We start from the raw sequence: 24,035 nt of genomic DNA, 5'->3' as shown, positions 1-24,035 counted from the left end.
TCCATTTAGCTTGTCTGACTGAATGAACCTGCAGAATATATGTTGATTATCAGAACACCCACTATACTGGGCAAAGGAAATGCAAATATCATTCAGCAGACAAAGTGAGATTTATCAAGACTAAAGCTGTTCTGCTTCTACCTTTAACATCTCTGAAATGTATGTGCAAACTTGCAGTTGCGCATAAATAGTCGCCCTACATATACTTGTCAAAATATATGGACTGTCAAAAATAAAAATATTACACATATCAGTGATGGGCAAGCGACTTGGAAATGTAGTAAGCTAAGCTACAAGTTACTCTCGATTAAATGTAGCTAAGCTACAGGGGAAGCTGTCCCCAGAGAATTGTAGCAAGCTACACTACAAACCACGCAGCAAAAGTAGCTTGCTGCATCAAAGCTACATTTTTAACAGCATTTATATCTATGGGCCCACATGTATAATATCAATGTTAATGTAACTTAGAGTGTACACCCAATAAGGGCCCATTACTATTAACTATCTGTCATTTGGCTGGGGACAGCCTACAACTAACTCGAGGGGTCCCCACACCACACTGTATGTATTTATTTAGTTTGCCTTTTCTTTGGCCCACCCCTATAATATTATTTGTTTTCTCTAACAACAGTACAAAAAAACAGCCTTCATCTATATCTTGACAAAAAAAACCAATGACTTGTGTGTTGTTTGAGAACAGTTGGTAATGGTTATGTGCAGTAAAACTTTTTATAAACTCAATTAACTTTAATGTGTGTTCTTAAATGTGTGTTGGACGTCTTAGATGAAGAGAGCAGTAATGAATTAGGTTTACAGGGTAAACAACTAAAAAGTAAGGTTTTGGGCACTGTTTTTTCTAAATACATACATTTGTCTAAAAATGGCTAAGAACATTTATTTGGGTTTCCTGCACGTCATCTTCATTACTTAAGGAAAAATATAATCAGTGGGAGAGAATTTCTCTGCCTTTTTAAATGTTTTTTTTTTGTGTGTTTTTTTTAGGCATCAGCTTGAAGCGTCCCTCTGTCTCTGACTCCTTTGTCGTCATGTTACATGAGTGCGTGACTGTTATGATTTTGCCTACTAGTTTTGATGACCCCCTTTATCTTGCCTCTCATTGGCCAGTTTGTAATGTTTCACCCTAACTTCAGCCAATTGTGACTCATGATACGAACACTAACCAACCATCATTGATTTTCTCTACGTGTGGATGTTCTTATTCATCCAGATCATTGTATTTTCTCCACATTTTCTCTCTTTGTAGCTTGGAGATTTGATGTAAGCTACCTCGCTACATGGATCTAAAAGTAGCTAAGCTACAGGAAAAGCTACTGGTTAAAAAAGTAGCTAAGCTATTGCCAAGCTACTGGAAAATGTAGTTAAGCTACGTAGCTTAGCTGCATGTAACATATAATTGCATATCATCTATTCATCAATATATTTTTGTCGGTGATAAGCTCTGGTACCCCCAGGACCTTGAAAGGGACAAGCGGTAGTAAATGAATGGATAGAATTTCATAGCTGCTGGATGAGTTAAAGACTTACTTGGCTGATTAATTTTAATGACGTTGTTCTTTCATATAGGAAATATATTATCATAATATATCTCCAATATGAAAAAACAACACCGCAGCACATCCCAGAGTGCATCGTCGACGTGTTAAAAATAGTTTCTGTTGTCTAGATTGTGATTTTTTTATTGCAGAAAAGATGGAGCAGATTAGAGAGGTTTGCTGCTTGTTCAACAACATTGCAAAAAAAAATCACAGGTTGGACCATATAACATGAATGTGGAGGGAAATTAGTTTTTCCATGGCCACAGCCATGCAAACTCCTGCACTACTTTTGGACTTGATATTAATTTTAGAATTGTCTTAGTAAATCACCTTCAATACGCCCACTAATACACACAATAGTTCACACAATTTTAGTATGCATACGCTGTAAAGCGCGTGGTATATGGTTCTTAGTAATTTAAGCCTGTAGCAAATAATGTTTTACTAGACCATGTTGACAAAATAGTACCATGTAAAATGTTGTGGACAAATAAACACAAGTATTTTTTATTATTTTATAGACATCAGAGATGGCGGTAAGGCATAAAGGAATGACATGAGAGAATGCAGGTAACAGTCTTGGCTTAGCAGAGAGGGAGAAGGCTGACCGACAACATGTACGAGGGTGCCCACATAAGTTTGTCCGTCAACCTGTGACGTCTCAAATGGCCCACTGTTAAAAAATAAATTGCAAAATTACAAAATGCAGCATTCAAAAGCATCCAAATCTGCGTATGAGCTCACGCCCAAATGCATTAACCTTATGATTTGACGCTTGAGCATTTTTGACCACGAGTATAAAAATTGTAACAATATTTATAAGACAGAAATCATCATAGGTCCCTTTAAATAAAGCAAGAATACTGTTTGAGGGAAGAACCCCTCATAACTTAAATTTAAAATGATAAATACATTTGTCATAACTAACATAAACTGTAGACAGCAAATAGGATGGAAAAGTAAAATTTATTATTGTTGTTGATTACATGAATTGTGTATTATTTAGGGCTGTCAATGTTAATGCGTTAACGCATGTGATATAATAAAAAAATTATAATATCGCATTGCCATAAATCAGGGGTGTCAAACTCATATACAGAGTGGGCCAAAATTTAAAACTGAACAAAGCCGCGGGCCAAAGTTGAACAAATTAACCTTTTAATAGGGACCCAAACAAGTTTTGCATTGAATATTGAACAAGCAAGGCTTATATAACTTTATAGTGACATGCAAAATCGAGTTTCAAATAATAATTATTATAATTAAAAAATATCAATGGCATATCAAATACAATTTAAATAAAAATGTAATGCCTCTTCTATTTGCAGCCTTCTGAGGTAAATATCAACATTAACTTTTTCCACAGGCTAATAAATTTGAAAATAAAATAACAATGAATAATAAACCAAGCATTCAGGACTTTAAACTGCTCAGTTTGCAACACACTGATCTAATTTGATTTGCCCAAGCCAGATACCTGCCATCTTTTCTTGGATGCTAGTTCATTAATGTCGGGGCTCAGGCTTTGAACTGAGGCAACCTTCATTCCATCCATCCATCCATTTTCTACCGCTTATTCCCTTATCGAACGAAATTGTTCATCAGTCATTACATCTCGTAGTCCACCCGGACCACAGTCTTGGGGGCGTGCCTTAAAGGCACTGCCTTCAACGTCCTCTACGAGCTGTCGTCACGTCCGCTTTTCATCCATTCTAACAACGTGTTGGCCCAGTCACAAGATATGTGCGGCTTCTGTACGCACACACAAGTGAATGCAACGCATACTTGATCAACAGCGATACAGGTTACACTGGGGGTGACCGTATAAACAACTTTAACACTGTTAGAAATATACGCCACACTGTGAATCCACACCAAACAAGAATGACAAACACATTTCGGGAGAACATCCGCACCGTAACACAACAGAACAAATACCCAGAATCCTATGCAGCACTAACTCTTCCGGGACGCTACAAAATACACCACCGCTACCACCAAACCCCCCCCCCCCCCCCCCCCCCCACAAACACACACACGCACACACACCTTGTAGCGTCCCGGAAGAGTGCTGCAAAGGATTCTGGGTATTTGTTCTTTTGTGTTTATGTTGTGTTACGGTGCGGATGTTCTCCCGAAATGTGTTTGTCATTCTTGTTTGGTGTGGGTTCACAGTGTGGCGTATATTTCAAAAAAGTGATAAAGTTGTTTATACGGCTACCCTCAGTGTAACCTGTATCGCTGTTGATCAAGTATGCTTCACCTTCACTTGTGTGTGCGTGCAGAAGCCGCACATATTATGTGACTGGGCCAGCACTCGTTGGACTGGATGAAAAGCGGACGTGACAATTTACGAGAGGGGCACTGAAATTTGGGAGTCTCCCGGGAGGGTTGGCAAGTATGAGAATTAGCGGTGAATGCGGTGTTACCGCAGCACCGCCGCTGTATATAATCGGCGGGCCAGCTCTAGTGTTAATTTGATATCGCCTCAAGGGCCAAGTGAAATTACACGGCGGGCCAAAATGGCCCGCAGGCCAGAGTTTGACACCCATGCCATAAATGAATGACAATCAAAGTGTTTGTTTAGACCGGTGGAAGGCAGCGTGCATTGCACGGGCAGTGACCGTGTCACACACCAGTGAGATGATAGTCAGAGCAATGTGCTCTGCGCCCTTCATAACAAACTCAGACATAACTTTAGATAAAACTGAGGAAATTAGTATTGCAGCGACAAACCTTATAATTGGTGCACATCAAGTTTAAAATAGCATCTTAAAGCAAATGTGAGGATGACATTGCTAGCATGAATGCTACATGGACCGGAAACGGAGGACAAGAAACTAGGCTGGCTGAGTTTATTTGCATTTACCACAGATAAAGTAAACAATTCATTTTCTAAATGGACAGCCACCACACGTAGGACATTAACATCCGTGATGACCAAGTGTTGCAAGATGTCATTCATGTCAGCAACTAACATTGTACAAACTAGAGATAGTTTGTACAGAAAAGAGGTCGCCGCTGTCATCTGAAAAAGTAAGCAAGCCTGTTTGAGAAACCAAGGAATTTGTAAATAGGAAGCCCAGCAGAAAAGACAGACCATAACAAGGGAATTGAGGCATGTTCTTTATTGACAACCGTCACATGTCTCGTCAACACACTGGCTTCTCGTCAAGTTACCTTCTTTCACATACACATTTCTGGCTTCGCAATAATAGCGTGACACGTCACATCCCGTCCAACATCGTCAACAAAATGAAAAATGGCTTACATTTGTTTAAACAACTGATTAAACTAAGGAAGAATAAATGCAGATGTAAATAGTGCACTATGTAAAGTTGTTTATGAATGTCTTTATTACATTACCTATTAATAGACTGTACATCTCTACCTAGTTTGCTATATTATTACAGAGACTTTCAAAATGTGCACTTAGTTCTTACTATACTTATTGTCACCAAGTTTGAAACATTAAAAAACAACATTCCTGTATGACATTCTGACTACCAAATTATATTTGTATCCAAATATTAGGGTATTTTCCTCAAAATGTTTTATTTATGCAAGCATATAATAACCTGTGATTAATCATGATTAATCACAGTTCAAGAGTGGGATTAATTTGATTAAAAATAATCACTCGACAGCCCTAATATTACCTCAAACTAATGTTCGTCGAACGCAAGCTGAGGCTTTCTTTGTGATAAACAGCGATATGACACATACAGTACCTATGCGTATACTGTACATAGTACTGTACATGTATAGTATTTGTTTTAATTGCCATTATGTTGTTTGTGTATTTTTGCCTTCTCCTGAAATCCATCCACCTGTCAGTTGAGTCTTGGAAAAATAGAACATGACAGCAAAAAAACATGAATCATTCTGCACGCCTGATCCTTCCGCATACTTTTCCATCTGTTCATCTTATGAACGCTATTCTTACTGCTCATTTTACTTTTTTTTCTTGTTTTGTTTATGGTTTTAGGTGCATAGACAATGGTTGGTTGATAGGGAAAAAAACTGCTTTTCATCTATAAATACTTGCTCAGGGTTTTCATCTTTTGAACATAGTCTTTAACAGCTACATCTGTCGACATAGCGACAGTTTTCATTGCGTTCAATTCTTAAAAAGTCCTTCCCATTTTTACGGTGATGAATGATCCCCTATATTGTAATTGGTGGACTTTTTAAATGTATTTTTAATGGCTACATCTGTTGACAAAGCCACAATGTTTGTTTTAAGTGATTCCAAAGACTTCTCTTGACTGTAATACAGTACAGTACAATATGGCTTATTGTACCCAGTTGACTTTTTGAATGTATTTTTAACAGCCACATCTGTTGCCACCATTGTGTTTCCTCCATAGCCAAAGATGTCCCTTGTTTCAACTCTAAGAAATGATAGCGACATATGTGTTTGGCAGGATTTTTATTTTAATCTCAAAACAATTTGCATAGCGTTTGTTTTGACTGTTGTTTTACTTTTGTCTAGGTAGTTTAAAACTCCAATAATCACCAGAAATTTCAGATGTGACAGAGTAGGCTATTTTTTTAAAGTAGTCAATATAAATCAAAATCAAAATGTTATACATAATTATGGAGGTTCATTTGTGTCTATATTACCAAAGCTTTTATTTGACACTGAACGTTTGGCATTTTAATTTTGTGAACTGAATTTTTTTTACATCAAATTATGCTGACAATTTCATTGAATACACGTTTGTGAGCAAACTGTGTTTAAAAATGCATTGTGTTAAAATACTGTTTTTAAGTTTAGTTTATAAAAAATTCAGTGCTGAAATATAAAATGCCTCTTTCTTTCCTTTGCAAGACCCACGCTATGTGACTGCAAACTTTACGAGACAAATATGATTGCTTCAGTCTTAATTTCCCAGAAGTGTGTCTTGGGTTTTCAATTTTAAACACTGAATTTTTATAAACTGAATTTTAAAAAACTGTATTTTCACAAATTACATTTTTAAAAATGCTTTTTGCTCACAAATTTGTATTAATTTAAATTGTCTGCATGATTTGATCTAAAAACTTTATTTCACAAAATACAAACGCAAAAAAAAATTCTGTTAGAGAAGTTCAGTGTAAAAAAAAAAAAGCTTTGGAAATACAAGCACAAATTAACCTCCATACAATAATTTCTTAAAGCAAGATTCTGGAACTTTTTTGGCTAGGAGAGCCATTAACTCAAATATTTTAAAATGTATTTCCTTGAGAGCCATATTATATTGTTTAACACAGAATACAACTAAACGTGTGCATAATTAAGACAAGTTTAGAGTTTAATAAGTCAAAATGTATTTTTCATGATAACATTATACTGAAGCAAACCAATAATTAATCAAATACTTGTTACTTTTAATGTGACGTGTGTCAAAGTGCAGCTTTACATTTGAGTCTTTCATTGAGGAAATGTTATCATTGCATATTAGATACACCACATAATCTGCTCTCTCCACAAAGGCAAATTCGCCTCTCCATTTGCCCTTAAATGTACAATATTCGTCACCTTTTTTTCTTTTTGCCATCTTTTTTCAAAATGGTTTTATCCCCATAACCTATCAAGCTGAATATTTAATTAAAAGGCAGTGCTTTTACTTTTTAACCTCACAACATGAGTAGCTGTGACTGGCTCATGCCTTGCAGGTAGCTGGAGCCCAACCCTGGCCTGAACTCAAGTGGTAGAAAATGGATGGATGGATTAAAATGCGTGAGAATGTTTCAAGACACTAAGATTGATCTGCAAGCCAGATGCAGTCATAACAAGAGCCACAGGTTTCTACCAAGTTAAACTCCTTACAAAAATATTCACACTCACAATTTTTATAAAAGGTTCATATTAACAGCTATAAAATATGTATTAGTTTGTTAAACTAAGTATTTGTTAGCCTACCACACAGCAATAATTATTTGTCCCACAGACCATTTATGTAAGAAGTTAGGTGAAAAAGATAAAACGTGGGTCTTCTTTTATGACCAAAATGCCTCATGAAATGTTTTCAAGCCTGTTAACCAACAAACTACAAGAACCGTCTGACCCCCGTGCCTGCCAACAAGAGTTTCTACTAAGCTATGTTTTGTATTTCAATCAAATACTTATTTCCCTCAATCAAACATAAATTAAACTATACAGTATTTTATGGGTTTTTTTCAGGATCTTTTCTCGTTCCTACCTTACATAAAAATTCCCGGACTGTTCATATAGTCATAGCACGGGGACATAAAAATTCCCGGACTGTTCATATAGTCATAGCACGGGGTCAAATACTTACTTAGTTCACTTTGAACCCCAGATAATTTGTCCAAAATTCCTCTGAACTGGGTTCAAGTAATACCTTGTAACATGATAAAAGTGTATGTAGAAATAGCACAAACCACATTAAGTGGTACATTAAGTGGTAGGCCCAGTAAGGTGCACTTGAGTGTGTTACTGATGCGCTAATAAATCTAGCATACATACGAGTGGGCCATTAGAGCACTGCTACCATCTGTTGTAAGTGAGCAGGCAGCATCTGCAAAAGCAGCGGAGCTACACGGAAGCACATGACCAAACATTAGTGTGCACGCCGAGAACAGATGCAAACTGTCCATATGTGTTGAAGCATTGGCAATTGTTTCCATGTGCGCGTCTCTCCGGAAAGTTATCGATCACGACATAAAGTGAGTGGCTAATCAGGGGCTGATGGTGATGTTTTATGTATTCTACATCCATAAAGGCTTGTTCTACAAGACATACATACACACACACAGGGACTTGCACGTGTACACACTCACACTCGGGCCACTCAACAGAACAGGGACATTATTGATTTACGCATAATTGGCCTAAGACGCTTCTTGAGGGGAGAAATATGCATGGCAAGAAATGGCCATGTCAATAAGTTCTGCGCTTGTGTGCGTGGTGTAACTGTACACTTAAGAGCCTGTTAGGACATGTCAGGTGCTGCAAAAACAGAAAACTCCAATGTGCTCTTTGGCTCGCAGGAACCGCTGCGTGATTTACCTGCTTCATTACAATCTCGGCAGGTAAAATTAACCTTTCTGCTGCACTGTTAACCTTTTGAGTGTATGGATGTGTGTTTAAGCATACACCGATAACTGGTGACTGGACTTGCCATTGTATGAAACACACACTTGAGTGAATTAACAGTCACTACACCTGACGGCAGCACGTAGCTGCTCAGGAAAACATAATTTGTGATTGAAAAATCACAAGATTTCAAATGTGTTAAAAATTGTGGGTATGTAATATAGTTTGTTTCATTGACACAAAAAGCCTATTATATTTTATTAAATCTAAAACATGAAATGTGTATATGCTTTATGGGGTTTGAACGTGCTGTAGACAATGTTCTTAATGTCACCATAGCTCAATTTCAATAGACTAATAAGCTATTGATTGGCAGTAATTTATGGTTTGATGTGCCAAGATGAGACGTTGTCCACTCCCCTTTTAAGAGCTCTATTAGAAGTCGCACTGATGATAGTTGCATGTGTCACTGAGAGCTAATTTACTTCCACCGAAAACCATTTGGACCATTAGAGGGAGACACATGCACGCACACACACACACACACACACACACACACACACACACACACACACACACACACACACACACACACACACACACACACACGCACACAAAGAAACACTCACACACAAAGAAACACAATAACGACACTTACAGTATTGCACACACATCAGTACACTATTCCTTCACTACATTATGTATGTTCTCCCCTCTATTTTTACATGTATCATCATTAACCAGTCTTGGCGTAATATATTTATAATAAATACTGTATTGAAGCTGTGGTTGCATTAGCACCCAATGTTTTTCAAGGGGATATTTTATCTACCGTCAAAAGTGAGGGAAAGTAATTAAACTGACCTAAAATAAAAATAAAAAGTGGGATTAGCCAAAGTTCTATGTAAGAAAATACTCAGTTGTGGTGGGAAAAAAAGACAACATATTAATGACATCTTAAACTGCAATACAAGTACTTCAATATAACTTCGATACCTATCTTAAAATATGATTAAACATGCACACTATTTACACACAGAGAAATTGCACTTATAATGATGATGTATCAATACATACATTTTTCTCTGTATTTCATTACACAGTCCCTTACAAGAGTACACACCTCAAATTTCTGTAAATATTGTATTAGATGTTTTAATTGGCTGAATACTGAATACATTACATTTAGTTACAATGCAAATTAGTCAGTGTACAAGTTGTGTAACAGTGTAAATTTGCAGTACCCTAAAGACAAAAGGGAACTGCACTTTTTGGGGAATTTTGCCTATCGTTCACTTTACAGATACTGTAACGTGAATGATAAGCTGGAAAGAGATTAGAAGACAAAAGGTTGTATTTTTTTGCATTCTAACATAAAAATTGGCTCGTTCTAGGGAGCTAGCAATGCTAGCTAATGGGAGCAATCAATTATACCTCTAAATCACTTTAAAAATGCATTCAAAAATTTTCACCAATACTTTTATTTACGTTCCGTAACCTGTATAATCAAGCTGTAGCGACATTGTTATTGTAAGAGCGAACACTGAGGAACTATTTTACTAGCATAGTAACACATCAGCATGCTTCGGTATTAGCCGAAAAAGCTTGCTACAGCAACAAGCTTTCTGGCTTGGCATTTGGTGGAGGCGGTCGCATTTTCCTCCCTCTCTGTCTCTCCCTGCTTGCCCCCTATGTCTTGTCTTGTCTATACTTTTTAAGAGCCTCCTTTTCTGTGCTGTCCTCTGAAATCTAAAAACCTAACATGGAATTGATAAGCTGGACTCTCAAATAAGTTGACAAAATCTTCTCGACGAGGAAAAGAGGTTCTGGGGAGCTGCGGGGTACGTGAGAGACTCCTGGGGGAAAAATGGAATATAATGTTCCTTTCAGTGCTTTCCGTCGAGGACGTGGAAGACATCTACCTATTTGGAACCGGGATCGCAGGGCATCTGTTGATTGGGCTGGGCATTGCTTTGGTGTATCATCAAATTTGGAGGATGATGGCAGCCGTTCAAGGAGCCCAAAGGCTGCCCGTTGCAATGTAAGGCATGGGTCGAGCTGTGGGAACACAGTATGTGGCGATTTCTGAACTGAATCGTAAGTTGGATCACATCACTGAGAGGCTTACTGAAATGCGAAAATTGATCATCTGGAGAGCCAGCATGGACAATTAGATCAGACAAGCCATTAAAATGTCTGCTCGCTTGGTAAACAACAATCCTTACCTACGATTTTGACTCCCTCGAATGGCCTTGATGCTGCTCATAACAGAAGAAATCTATTCTGAAAACATGCCCCAGAGGACACCTCAATGATAGCCGCTCTGACCTCCCTCCCTCTTTCAACTGTGGTGGAAGGTCCGAATCTTAAACAGCAACAAAAGTGAATTTAGTACAAAAGTTGTATTTACCCATAATCAAATGGTACAAGGTTGGATTGAATTGCCATGCAAACAGACAACGTCCTCCGGAGACGTTGGATGAATCGAGAATCATGCGAATCATACATAGACTTGGTCTACTTGGCCATTTATGTGTTTCCCTCGTGTGTCAAGGTCCCGTTGTTTTGGACCTGTTTATTCTGCAACCTCCTTGAATCCTTTAGCCATAACAAACAATCAAAACATTTTGTACAATGGTCAGGCCAACCATATATTCAACTTTAACCCACATATGCTCCTTCGATGGTTCAGAACAGAAAAAAAGAGAAACGAGCAGACATTCCACCACTCTGGTGTCTCTCCCAATGCTTTTTGGGACGGCGTGGCAAAGTTGGGAGAGTGGCCGTGCCAGCAATCTGAGGTTTACTGGTTCAATCCCCACCTTCTACCATCCTAGTCACGTCCGTTGTGTCCTTGGGCAAGACACTTCACCCTTGCTCCTGATGGGTCCTGGTTAGCGCCTTGCATGGCAGCTCCCGCCATCAGTGTGTGAATGTGTGTGTGAATGGGTGAATGTGGAAATACTGTCAAAGCGCTTTGGGCTCCTTAAAAAGGGGTAGAAAAGCGCTATACAAGTACAACCATTTACCATTTTCGACCTCGCTCTCTCTCCGGACTTCGACAGACACGAAATATGGTTCAAAAGGTCAGAAATGCCACCACACAACAACACCTGGGAGTTGAACTTTGCTCGTAACGCCTGCAGAGCAACTCCAGGCCTATAGACACAACAACACTACACCCTGGACAATGGGCATAGGCACACACACACTCCCACGCCTTCACCGCCGATTGAATCCCTTAGGGGAAAGCGCTTTAGATAGCAGCAGCCTGCCACCGCAGCCCCCACTCCCTCCCCACTGTTGCAAGTTTTGTGGATTCTATGTAACATGTTTATATGTCCTTATGGCTATTGAGGTCTTTTTCCTTGGCCTCAGTCTGGACCCCTTCCCTGGGAGCCCAGTCTGAGACTGAACCTTTTTTTACTCATCCTCCCTCCCCCAGCATTTACCGTTTTCCCACCTTTCTAAGGGGCACCGGAAGCCTGCTAAAAAACATGAACAATCATATTACAGTATGTGTAAAATATTAGCCCCCATTTCATGTCTTGTTTGTACACCGCTAGCCAGACAGCATATGCACTGTAGTTGCAATAACACACTCGATGGACAGTTGTGCATTTGGTCCAACTAGCCTGGGCCGTTTTTCCCTGTATATTTGGGTAAGCACACCATTTATGTCAAAATAGCATATCTCCAAATACCACATTTGCAGCATCGAGTCAAACGGCTTCCGTCTGCTGAAACGTTTCACCCTCTTTTTCGTGCTGGCTTCTAGAAGCAGCAATTCTTCCTCCGTTCATTCAGCTTGTGAATCCTCATTTGTCCAAAAATAGTCATATTTGTTGTTTGTTACCGAATCTGCCGTGATTAGAACACACACGGATTTGTTTAGTAAGTAGAAACACACATTTGTTGCCAGAAGTTGGAAGTGCACTACTATAGAAACGGAAATCAATGCCCGGAAGAAGTCAGTCACAGTTTTGATTAAAATGACTACAATACGGTAAATATTGTACATTTTACATATCGTTATGAATGTGTCTGCTACTACATTATATACAGACTTGCAGTGGTACACAAAACTAGGGTTGCAAATTTCTGGGAATATTCAAAGTTGGAAACTTTCCATGGGAATATATGGGAATTAACGGGAATTAATGGGAATAAACATTGAAAGCAACATGCTAGATCTTGCAGCATGATTATTAGCTAAAACAACCTGATTTAATGCAAATGCAGTAGAATTTCAACCCTGCACAGTGCATTCCTCCATCACATGTGCAGTGCATTCTTCCATCACATGCACAGATAATTCCCAGCTTGCTACACACTACAGCAGGGTTATTTGAGGCCACACTAGTATTTGAGCCCAAGGACTTCATCCAGTCAGGTAAGTTTTGATGATATTACTGGGTAAATATATTTGATCTATGGTATTTAAGTTTATAAATTGGCCCTAGTGTGTGAATGTGAGTGTGAATGTTGTCTGTCTATCTGTGTTGGCCTTGTGATGAGGCGCCGACTTGTGTTCTTGTCTCTCACAATGATTGTAAATGATAGGCAAAAAAAAAAAAAGTGCAGTTCCCCTTTAAAACAATTCAACACACCACCAATAATGTAAAAACCGCTGGCATTATGAGTAAATACACCCTAGAGGTGCAACGGTACGACATCCCCAAGGTTTGGTACGTATCTTGGTACTAAGGTCATAAGTTTGGTACGGACTTTGGCACATTAAAGGAACAAAATGCCAAGACATAAAACTGCTTAAAGTTATATAATATAATAACTATAAACTGCTGGCAGCTCTTTTCCCGAAAAATGCAATTCTCAAATGAAAAATATTAATCAATCAGTCAATTTATATTTATTTGGAACATGTTAAATTTCACAAGCACACATTTTGCTGAAATGTCCAAAAAGAGTGGGAAGAAGTAGAGCTAATCTGGTCCCACCTGTGTGCCATAAGTAGCATTTTAAAGAGAAAAGAAAAAAACAACTGAATATAGGGTTAAGAATATACAAGAGCTGTTGCATACAGAACAATTGACAGGTTCACTGGCCACTTTAATACATTGTGTGCATTGAAGTTGGGAAAAGAGAGGTCAATATAAGCTTTCCTTTATTGATTACACGGCAAATTACTGTACAATATGATAATATTGCCCATTAATAATTAGTATATTTTAGATTTTGTTGAGGGCCAATAAAAATAAAAGCTGCAACCACTTTGAACAACCCTGGTTTACGCGTTTTTCTTTTTAGTTCCCCATCTCTACTGAACAATGGCCGAGCACACAGCTTTCGTCTTCCACTTTTTCGTCTTACATATTTCCTTGGAACGTGACGTGATCCCAAACAGAAGACTTAACAACGGAAGAGTGTCCATCTTCTATCTTACCTTTAGCCATCACTCCTATTAGCCTAAGGCTCGGCTGTGGGGTGTGCTGCATTCGTTTACCGAGGAGAAGACCTAGCTGTCACCCGCACACTTTCTGTAACTCACTTTATTGTCAATGCGCGCATGAACGTACAAACACACCCGCGCAAACCCGCACCCACAAACAGTGCATATTGAACTGCAAAACTCACAAAAATGTGGCCCATGAGGGCAAATTATTTCGTGGAGGGCGGACCGAATGGTTTGGTATTATACTGCTTACCGTTTCACCCTTAATACGAATCCCTAAGTAAAAATGTCCAAATTGGGCCCAACAAGCCATTTTCCCCTTCGGGTGTCATGGACTTGTGAGAGTTACAATATATCAGATGTGAATGAGGAGGGAGTGTGTTAAGTTTGAGGTTATCGCTCTGACTCTTATACTGGTCACTGGAATTTCAACACAATGGCATAGCTAAGAACTTTGTGAAAATCTGAACAAAAATATTTAGACATTGTCTGTGTGTTTAGTTATTTTAAGGGGACAGTACATCTTCACTGTACACTGACAACTTTACATTGTATCAATGTGTCATTTATTCAGTGTTGTCCCATGAAAAGAATGAATGAAATTAGGCCTAAGTCGATAACAAATTATTGCCGATAAACTATATTTTTGGCAACATTATTATTTTGTCAAATTAACCACTAATGTAATAATACATAATAGTAATGCAAATACAGTAGACCCCTTAAATGCAATAAACTTTCTTGTATATTTTAACTTTGTGATTGGAATGTAAACTTTTAATTCTCCAAGTTGTATAAAACAAACACATAATACAATATACTATGTCTCTTAGCAACATTGTGCATCAAAAGCAATAAAAAAATGTATGTCTCTGTTAAGGAGGGTTTGGAGGACCCTCGAATATATACAACCAAAACAATAAATAATATGGGTAAATAAAGTATTAAACAATATTGAACATGTAGGCAGAGGTATGGTTGTACATTACTTAACTTGCAATCAAGTTAGGACCATTGTAAACAAAAGTGCAGAGTTCAGTTCAGTTTCAGTTTATTCCGAACATTCATACAATACAATTACAATGTAATGCATTACATATTTCCAGTTGCTTCATTACAGCACGTCCGTAAAGGAGTAGGAATAAGCATAGCTTATTTAACCCTACCCCATTTTGATATCATAGCAGTTATGTCTCATTTATTTGTTCTCTGTTTGTAACGGAACAGTGAATAAATAAATATATCATAGGTATGTAAACAAATATTAATTACATAAAAAAATAATTATATCTCTCTTTTGTTAAAGGTTCAAGATGTTTATTATAATTGTTCTTTTTTGTAATTTGTGAACACTTGTAGTTTGAACAGTCTCTTAAACTGAATCATATTAGTGCCTTGTTGATTTCCTTGCTTAATCCATTCCATAATTTAATTCCACATACAGATATGCTAAAAGTCTTAAGTGTTGTACGTGCATACAAATGCACAAAATATTTTCCTCTAAGGTTATATTTCTTCTCTTTTGTTGAGAAGAATTGTTGTACATTCTTGGGTAGCAGGTTATAATTTGCTTTGTACATAATTTTAGTAATTTGCAAATGCACCAAGTCGTTGAATTTAAAAAATGTTGATACAATAAATACAAGGTTTTTGTGTTCTCTATAAGTAACAATATAAACACCACAGTATTAGTATAATAAGCACATGTATTAACAGGCCATATGCAAACAAATTTAAGTCAGGCAGATTTTGAGTGAAGACCAACAACGTTCGCAGCCTTTTTCCAAATGCTAGGTTTTCAACAGTATTAAGAAGCAGCATGTCTTTGGCGATGTAGTGCCACATTTTTTGTGAGTGCACACCATTTTGTATCGTTTTGTTTGCACTGATCTTGTTCACAGAACTCCTCATTGACTGTCGGGACAAAGGCTCTGCATCTTTATTTGTACGTCTTTCACCAGTTGGGAATACTGAGTAGAGTGGTTGTTTTTTAAATGGGCATGCAAGTTTGTAGTATTGGATTTTTTTTTGTTGGCAGCACTTTCAAGCACATTCGGCAAACTGTCTCCTTTGTGTTGATGGGCTTACCTTGTTCCACTGGTTTAAAACCAAAATAATCCGACACTGGTGCAGTGGCGTTAGGTTTTGTTATTATTTTTTCTCCATATTTCTACTATCGCTCCTGTCTTTGTCATGGCCTAACTTGTTGCACTGTGTGATGTTAGCAACACCGCCTCTCCGCACAATGACAAAATTTAGTTATATAGTGTTTTTTCCTTAGTGACTCAAAGCGCTTTACATTGAGAAACCCATTATCTCCAAATTCAAGATACATTTACACCAGTGTGACTCAGGAGCAAGGTAGGTGAAGTGTATTTCCCAAGGACACAATGACTGTGACTAGGATGGCGTAAGCAGGCTTCAAACCAGAAACCTTCAAGTTTCTGGTCGGTCGCTCTAACATCTGAGCCAAGCCAGCCCAAAGACACTTAATGAATGACAAGATGCTTCACCCCCTTCCTTTTATTACGCTACGGTAGAAACAGCCGCAGCTGCTTAAATCACTGCAAAGAGTGACCACTTTTGCAGGTCGTAAACACACATGCACATGGCAATTTATCAAGGCTGGCAGAGTTATCAAGTTTATTTCCATTTATTGTTCTATTAATTGACTTATCGAATATCGGCCCAGGTCTACATTAAATATTTGCCAAATGTGAGGGCGGTCTACTGATTTAAGTTAGGTTGCTGTGTATATAATTTTGATGTATTTTTAAAATTTCTCTGTTTTTATTTTTTTGTTTCCTCTCATCAGCTCCAACAGAACTGTCGCTACCACAACTCCACTCAGTCAATGACACAACAATTCAAATAGACTGGGATGTCCCAGCTCAACTAAATGGACCACACCCTCTGTACCAGGTATGTCAAAGATTTAGGAACATCTGTTTTTGCAAGTGTAAAAACAAGGTTGCATTAGTGTTGATCTAGTGCATGGCCAGAAGGTCAACATATTCGTTTTTCATCTCCTGTATTAACATCCAAGGAAAGTATTGAGGTAATTTCAATCCATCAAGCATAAACATCCACTTAAAGTCAAGCATGAAGTGTTTCAAATGGTCATCAACGGTTAAGGTCACAGGGCCCTCTTAAAATCTTCTCTCGTCCATAGCGCAATGATTAATTAACTTATTTTGACAAGTTTTTAAGATAATGTCCGTTAGAAAAAAGTTTTATTCTATACCTGTAGTTGACATTTTGGTGTAGTTGTAGTCATTCTTGTTTTTTTCCCAGTTGGAGAGGACAGACATCTCTCTTTCTGACCCCAAAAGTCCTTTCGTCAGGGGGATAAGGTTCACTGGGAATAGCCATTACCAGTTTCCAAACGACACCCTGCCTGTTAACACTGACTTCACTGGTAAGAAAGGATATTCATATGTTCCGCATGCCATCACATGTTGGATTTAGTGTTGTTTTTTTGTTTCTCTCTAATCACTCTGCATTATCTCAGTCTTCTCGTAACAATCCTGTTGGAATGACTTCTGCAGTCAACTTAAAGGACAATTATGTTTCTGTTTACCAGCATCATTAGGGGGTTGAGCTGCTCAGCCAAACATGTTCTGCTTCATCTGAGAACATCAGCCAGTCTGACGCTCATAATTAATGACTGCTGATACTCATCAGCCGGATTTGCGCGGCAAAAGCTCTTCTGCTGCGCCACTTGAAACTTGTTCACTGTCCTCCATAAGCGTATCAGAAGTTTGCTCTTTGTTATGTATGTACAGGAAGCACATTCATTAAATTTCTCTATTGCTTGTTCTCATTAGGGTTATAGGTTAGTTGGAGCCAATCCCAGCTGACTTTTAGGTGAGAGTCAGGGTGCACCCCAGAATGGTCACCAGTCAATCACAGGGCACATATAGAGTAGACAAACCATTCACATTCACATCTAGGGACAATATGGAGTTGAATAACTAATTACCTAACATGCATGTTTTTTAACAGACTACATTTTGTTTAGCTCTCACTCTGTATACTCTATTATGGCTGCTGTTTGATGGAACTGTGCAGGAAACCTGAATAGTACGTGTCAGGTATTTTGATAGCTTTCACCTCTTTTGACTATGAAATCAGCAAATAAAAAAAAAAGGTTGTTGTTTTGTTCCAAACCTAATTATATTGTTCATTTGTGAACATTCAATCTCGCTCCAGATATGTAACAGTAGCTGGCTTGTTGTTTGATTATCTATTTCTGCTGAACACTACATAAAGACTTGTCGCAGATCAACATATGTTGTTTGAGCAAAAAGAAAACATGAAACATGATATGAACCAGGCCTCTTTCGATATGCTTCACTCTGCTTCATAAAAAGTAACAGATCAGGCAGTCACGTGCAGACCGGATCTATTGTGGACCATCAATGTGTCAGCAGTCCTCAAACCATCACCCTCTTACAACCATCAATACTAATAGCATCATCTACAGACAATTATTCCCATCGAAGCGCACGGAACAGCGAACAAATCAAAGCCAAATTGGATTATGAATGTAATACAGTGTAATGCCCCCTCGAGAGTCAATTGATCACTGAGGGAAGAGTCGTCAATCGTTGATGCCTTGCGGAAATCGAGGAACTCTGTAATGTCAAATGTCAGATTTTGTTTCTCAGTATGTAGGCTTTTTATTTGTCCCATTAAGGGTTTATCTTTAGGCAGGGTCAACATATTTTTTGTCAAATCTTAGTCAAAATATAAACTGTTTACTGTACAAAAAGCCCTATTCTGCCTATGACATTTGTTATGGCCTACCAAATGATTTTCTCCAAGTAGGTTATTTTTCATATGTTATTGTGATTCGAGTGCATGTTTGAATTGTGATTAACGATGCTTCTTAATCCTGAATGAATGTGAGGTACTTTAGGTCAGCATCTACCTCACTGAATCTTACTTTAGCTAAAACAAGATTATAAGTATATGCAATTAGTGCACTGTTATGAATAACCGCTAAGTGCTTGTTTCCATAAATGCATGCAAGTCTATTCATCTTTTCTAGGATGCACCTATACATAAAAGACCCATGATGAGACTTCCTACTTCTACTTTAATCACTGAGGAAATATGTGCGTAAAGACTGGAATACATTACACTGAGCGAAATAATGGATTTAAATGGACACGGGCTCTAAAACAGATTATGTAGTACTCCCTCCTCATTTGTGTTTCTTCCATATTTGAGTCTAAATGGGGCTGATAATGCATCCTCATAAAGTATATCAGAGAATTCAGATGTATTTTTTTAGATTTAATTTAATGAAAAGGGATGAAACATCCTAAACGCAGGTTAGGGAAAATAAATAGAATGTTGAAACAAATATACTTGGGTCATTTTCATTCATGTTTAATACAGTACAGCACTACAGCACTTGAGTAACTGAGCAGGAAAAAAGGGAAATGTTAAATGTTACAAATTATTTTCCCTAATTAATATGATTGATTGCCAGGCATTGATGTTGAGAGGAGAGGGGGGACAAAATGTGTGAAAGGAAAGTTTGCACAGACATCATTAGTTTTTTACCCATTTAAAGATTAATCAGAAGAGGCTGGGCTCTTTAATTCTGTCATTTGTATATTTAATGGGCTGCAGCAGAATCTATGGGCGTAATTAGCTGGCTGCCGCGCTCTCATTAATACGCCAAGCTCTGATTAATGCCAGCAGAGAGCTAACATGACTGGAGTTATTCAGGTTATGTTGGCTAGATGATTACACACAACCTCCTCCCTTTACTGAGACAAAGAGAGAAAATACATTTAACAACACTGGAAACAATACTGGCAAACAAATAAAACTCCTCTTTTTAGATGATTTTGCTGAACATTGCTGTTTTAGATATTTAAGTTTATCTATAATAAAGTTTTTTTTCTGAGATGCAGATGTTTAGGTGATGATTTAATTCAATTGTGAATGCATAGATTACAGCGCAACTAAATTAAACTGCAAAATGGCTCAGGTGTAGAAATTTGATGACACAATGAAAAGTACAACTGGATGGTTTCCCTCTTCATTTTTCTTTTTTTTCATTTATTTATTTATTTCAGGCAATGACATAAAAAAGTACAAAGTTGACAAAACATAATAATATAAATTAATATAGTGCAAAAGGTAATGTATAGTATATAATGCATGATTTTTCAGTTTTGCCTGAAAGGGAGTGGGAAGAAGATAATTTATTTAATCCCACCCCCAGTTCTCCATTCAGTGATTATTCACGAGTTTCACTCTTACTTTGTTCAAGGATTATAATACAGATGTTGTATCATAGTGGCATTACCACAGGTAACAATAATTATTACACTGTAACAATAATTTGTATCAACAATGTAGGAATAATGAATATACCAACAATGGTAATAGACAACATAGCAATAATGGTAATAGACAACATAGCAATAATGGTAAGGAAACATTGAGCACATGTTAACACTTTGAGACAGAGTACAGCAGCAGGTCAAATTAAAGACCCTCATTTGAAACAGACCCCTTGTTTGTATAATAGTTTAAATTGATTAATAGTTTGGCATTGCTTGTGTTGTGAGTCCAGTTTGTTCCATAGTTTTACTCCGCATACAGACACACAAAAACGTTTACGAGTGGTTTGAGCTCTCAGCAATAAGAAATATCCAAAGCCTCTCAAGTTGTGAGTCAGCACTCGTCTTATAAAAAAATGTAGATTAGGCGGCAATAATTTGATAAATGCTTTATATAAGATTATTAATGTATTCTATTTAACAAGGTCATCAAATTTGAGCAACTTTGATTGCATAAACAGATTATGAGTATGTTCTAAATAACCAACGTTGTGAATGATCCGCACTGCTCTTTTCTGTAATATGATCAGAGGATGAATTGTGTTGTGGTAAGTATTCCCCCATACTTCAACACAGTATGTAAGGTATGGGAGTACCAAGGTGCAGTATAGAGTACGGAGTGCATTTTCATTGAGGTATAGTTTTGCTTTGTTTATAATTGAGAGGCTTTTGGAGATTTTTGTTTTAATGTGTCCGACATGAGGTTTCCATGATAGTTTACTATCAATTATTACTCCCAAAAATGTATTCTCGTTTACGATTTCAATTTGGGTACCATCAATACTTATTTTCTGTTCAGACATTATGTTGCGATTTCCAAACATCACTATCTTAGTTTTATTTCTATTCAAAGATAATTTATTTGTGTCCATCCATTTTTTTATTATGTTTAGTTCTGTGTTTACAGTATTTATGAGCTCATTATAGTCGTCACTACTGTAGAATATATTAGTGTCATCTGCAAATAGTATAAATTTCAGTACTTTGGATGTATTAAACATATCATTAATATATACATTAAACAGTTTTGGCCCGAACACGGACCCTTGGGGGACACCACAAGCAATGCCAAGAGTATCAGATAAAAATTGACCCATTTTAACAAACTGTACCCTCCCTGTTAAATAACTTTTTAATCAGTCACCAGCCAGCCCCCTAATTCCATATCTTCCCATTTTATCTAGTAGAATTGAATGATTAATGGTATCAAAGGCTTTCTTTAGATCAATAAAAATACCAACTGCATATCTTTTATGCTCCAGTGCATTAGTAATTTATTCAATGGCTTCAGTTATCGCCATTGAGGTTGTTCGTTTGGACCTAAAGCCATACTGACCGTCATTGATTATATGATGCTTCTCAAGAAAAGATTCAAGTCGAGAGTTAAATAGTTTCTCTAAGATTTTTAAAAACTGAGGCAAAAGAGAGATTGGTCTGTAATTGGTGAAAGCGTGTTTGCTGTCACTTTTGAAGAGCGGAGTTACCTTAGCGATTTTCATTTGACTTGGAAAGCAGCCAGTCTGGAATGATAGGTTACATATATAAGTTAAGGGTTTTACAATATTCAGTATAACTTTTTAAACAAATATAATTTTGATATCATGGCAGTCAGTGGAGCACTTACTTTTACACTTCCGCACAATGTTTGTCACTTCCTGCTCATTTGTAGCTGAGAGGAAGAATGACGAAGAATTCTGTTCAATAGTTGATTTTGTAACTCCATTGTCTGGGATATCAACAGCCAATTTAGGACCAACATTTACAAAAAAAACTATTGAACTTATTCACTACATTACTCATATTATAATCTTCCCAGTTTTCATCAATAAAGTAATCAGGATATGTCAGCTTTGAATATCCTTGTTTGATTAGACCAATGAAAACATCCCAAGTTCCTTTTATATTGTTATTGTTTTCATATAGTTTTTTTTGATAATATAACCGTTTGCCTGTTCTTATATCAGTTAATTTATTTTTGTACTTCTTGTATCGTTGTTCGACTTCTTTTGTTTTTATTTTGATGAAAAGTTTGTAGAGATTGTTTTTCTTTTTACAGGCATTAATGATCCCTTTTGTGATCCAAGGGCTATTTTTATTTTTTCCTTTTATAAAATATTCTTTCACGGGGCAATGTTTATTATGCAGAGAGGTAAAGATGTCTAAAAAATTACAATAAGCACTGTCCACATTTGGTTCTCTGTATACTGAAGTCCAATCCTGAACTGCTAAACTATTGTGCCCTAAACAATAGTTTAGCAGTTCAGGATTGGACTTCAGTATACAGAGAACCAAATGTGGACAGTGCTTATTGTAATTTTTTAGATTTAGATTGTTTCCTCAGTTGTTATTCGTTTAGAGATTTTTGCCATAGTGTCTTTGGTTTTCTTGAGATGACAGTCATATAAAGTAAAAACAGGTAAATGGTCAGTGATATCACATATAAATAGGCCACTGGTGACTTGATTTCCCACAATGTTAGTAAAAATGTTGTCGATGATTGTGGCACTATGTGTTGTTATTCTGCTTGGTTTGGTTATGGTTGGATATAGAGACAAGCTGTACATTGTGTCAATGAAGTCATCAACATGTTTTTGCTTGGTTGAGTTTAACAAATCAATGTTAAAATCAAAACAGATAAATTTGGTTTTACGGTTCACAGAGGAAAAATAGTTTACCCATCCACTCATTGAAAGTTTCTATGCTTGGATCAGGTGCCCGGTATACACAGCTCATGAAGATATTTGTCTTTTTGTCATTTAGGATTTCCACTGTTAAACATTCAAATAATCCATCGACTGCTATGGTCATGTTTGTTAAAACTTTAAATGCAACAGATTTATGAATGTACAATGCGATCCCTCCTATTTAATTTATTCTGTTTATGTGTCTTAATTCATAGTCATTCAGACTAAAATCAATACCTTTATCATTGTTGAACCAGGTTTCAGTAATTGCAATAATGGTAAATGGATGACTAAATTCAGTTGGTTTCCCTCTTAATTGTATCCGTCTGGTTAGTTATAAAAATAGTAACCAAACTCCATTGCGGACCAAACTAACCAGTCCAGCATACCCCTTAGTACAGCTGTGATTAAAAAGCTCCAAGTTTAAAATGTTTTACCTGTTTGAATCAATATGGCATCTCTACTCCAGGTACTAAACCAGGGGTGTCCGAACTACAGTCCGTGGGCCAAGTCCCGCCAGGCCCCCTCAATATGACCCGCGAGATTTCATGAGTTCATAGCATTGCACCACAGAGTGCTTTCAAATGAATCTTAAATACAAGTAGGTATTTCAATTATACATATTTGCTGCCATCTTGGGGACAATGTGATCACATCAATGACCCTTGAAAGTACTTTGAAATATTAGCACACTATTTACCTATATGACACAGTCCAAACAACCTTCCCTAGTCATGGTGTAATAAAAAATCCAACCAACATAAATGTCAGCACACATAACACAACCTGCTCTCTAAACATTGTGTATATTACAAAAAAAGTCCAAACACCCCAAAAAAATTTTTTAATTACACCCATTTAAATCCATTTAAGTGCATGAAGGGAAACATGTAAAACACTCTGTCCACACTTATCCATGTTTGATGCATTTTAGCTGCTTGATATTTCTGATTGATTACAAAACTTTGAGAA

General features: G+C 37.2%; 1 protein-coding gene across 7 annotated transcripts in view; it reads left to right on the top strand.

The window, feature by feature from the left end:
* ush2a (Usher syndrome 2A (autosomal recessive, mild)) overlaps positions 1 to 24,035 on the top strand; it is a 395,330-nt gene that overhangs the window by 106,981 nt on the left and 264,314 nt on the right. For all 7 annotated transcript variants that reach the window (XR_009821723.1, XM_062025662.1, XM_062025687.1 and 4 more), the window contains exons 28-29: positions 16,830 to 16,936; positions 17,309 to 17,432. Coding sequence is in view for 6 of the 7 variants with exons in the window: in XM_062025662.1 (XP_061881646.1) it covers positions 16,830 to 16,936; positions 17,309 to 17,432 (231 nt within the window). In the remaining variant the exon portion in view is untranslated. The remainder of the gene's footprint in view (positions 1 to 16,829; positions 16,937 to 17,308; positions 17,433 to 24,035) is intronic.

Source organism: Entelurus aequoreus, linkage group LG02, assembly GCF_033978785.1.
Source record: "Entelurus aequoreus isolate RoL-2023_Sb linkage group LG02, RoL_Eaeq_v1.1, whole genome shotgun sequence".
In the NCBI taxonomy this organism is placed as follows: Eukaryota; Metazoa; Chordata; class Actinopteri; order Syngnathiformes; family Syngnathidae; genus Entelurus; species Entelurus aequoreus.
This window is presented reverse-complemented; position numbering and strand designations above follow the sequence as displayed.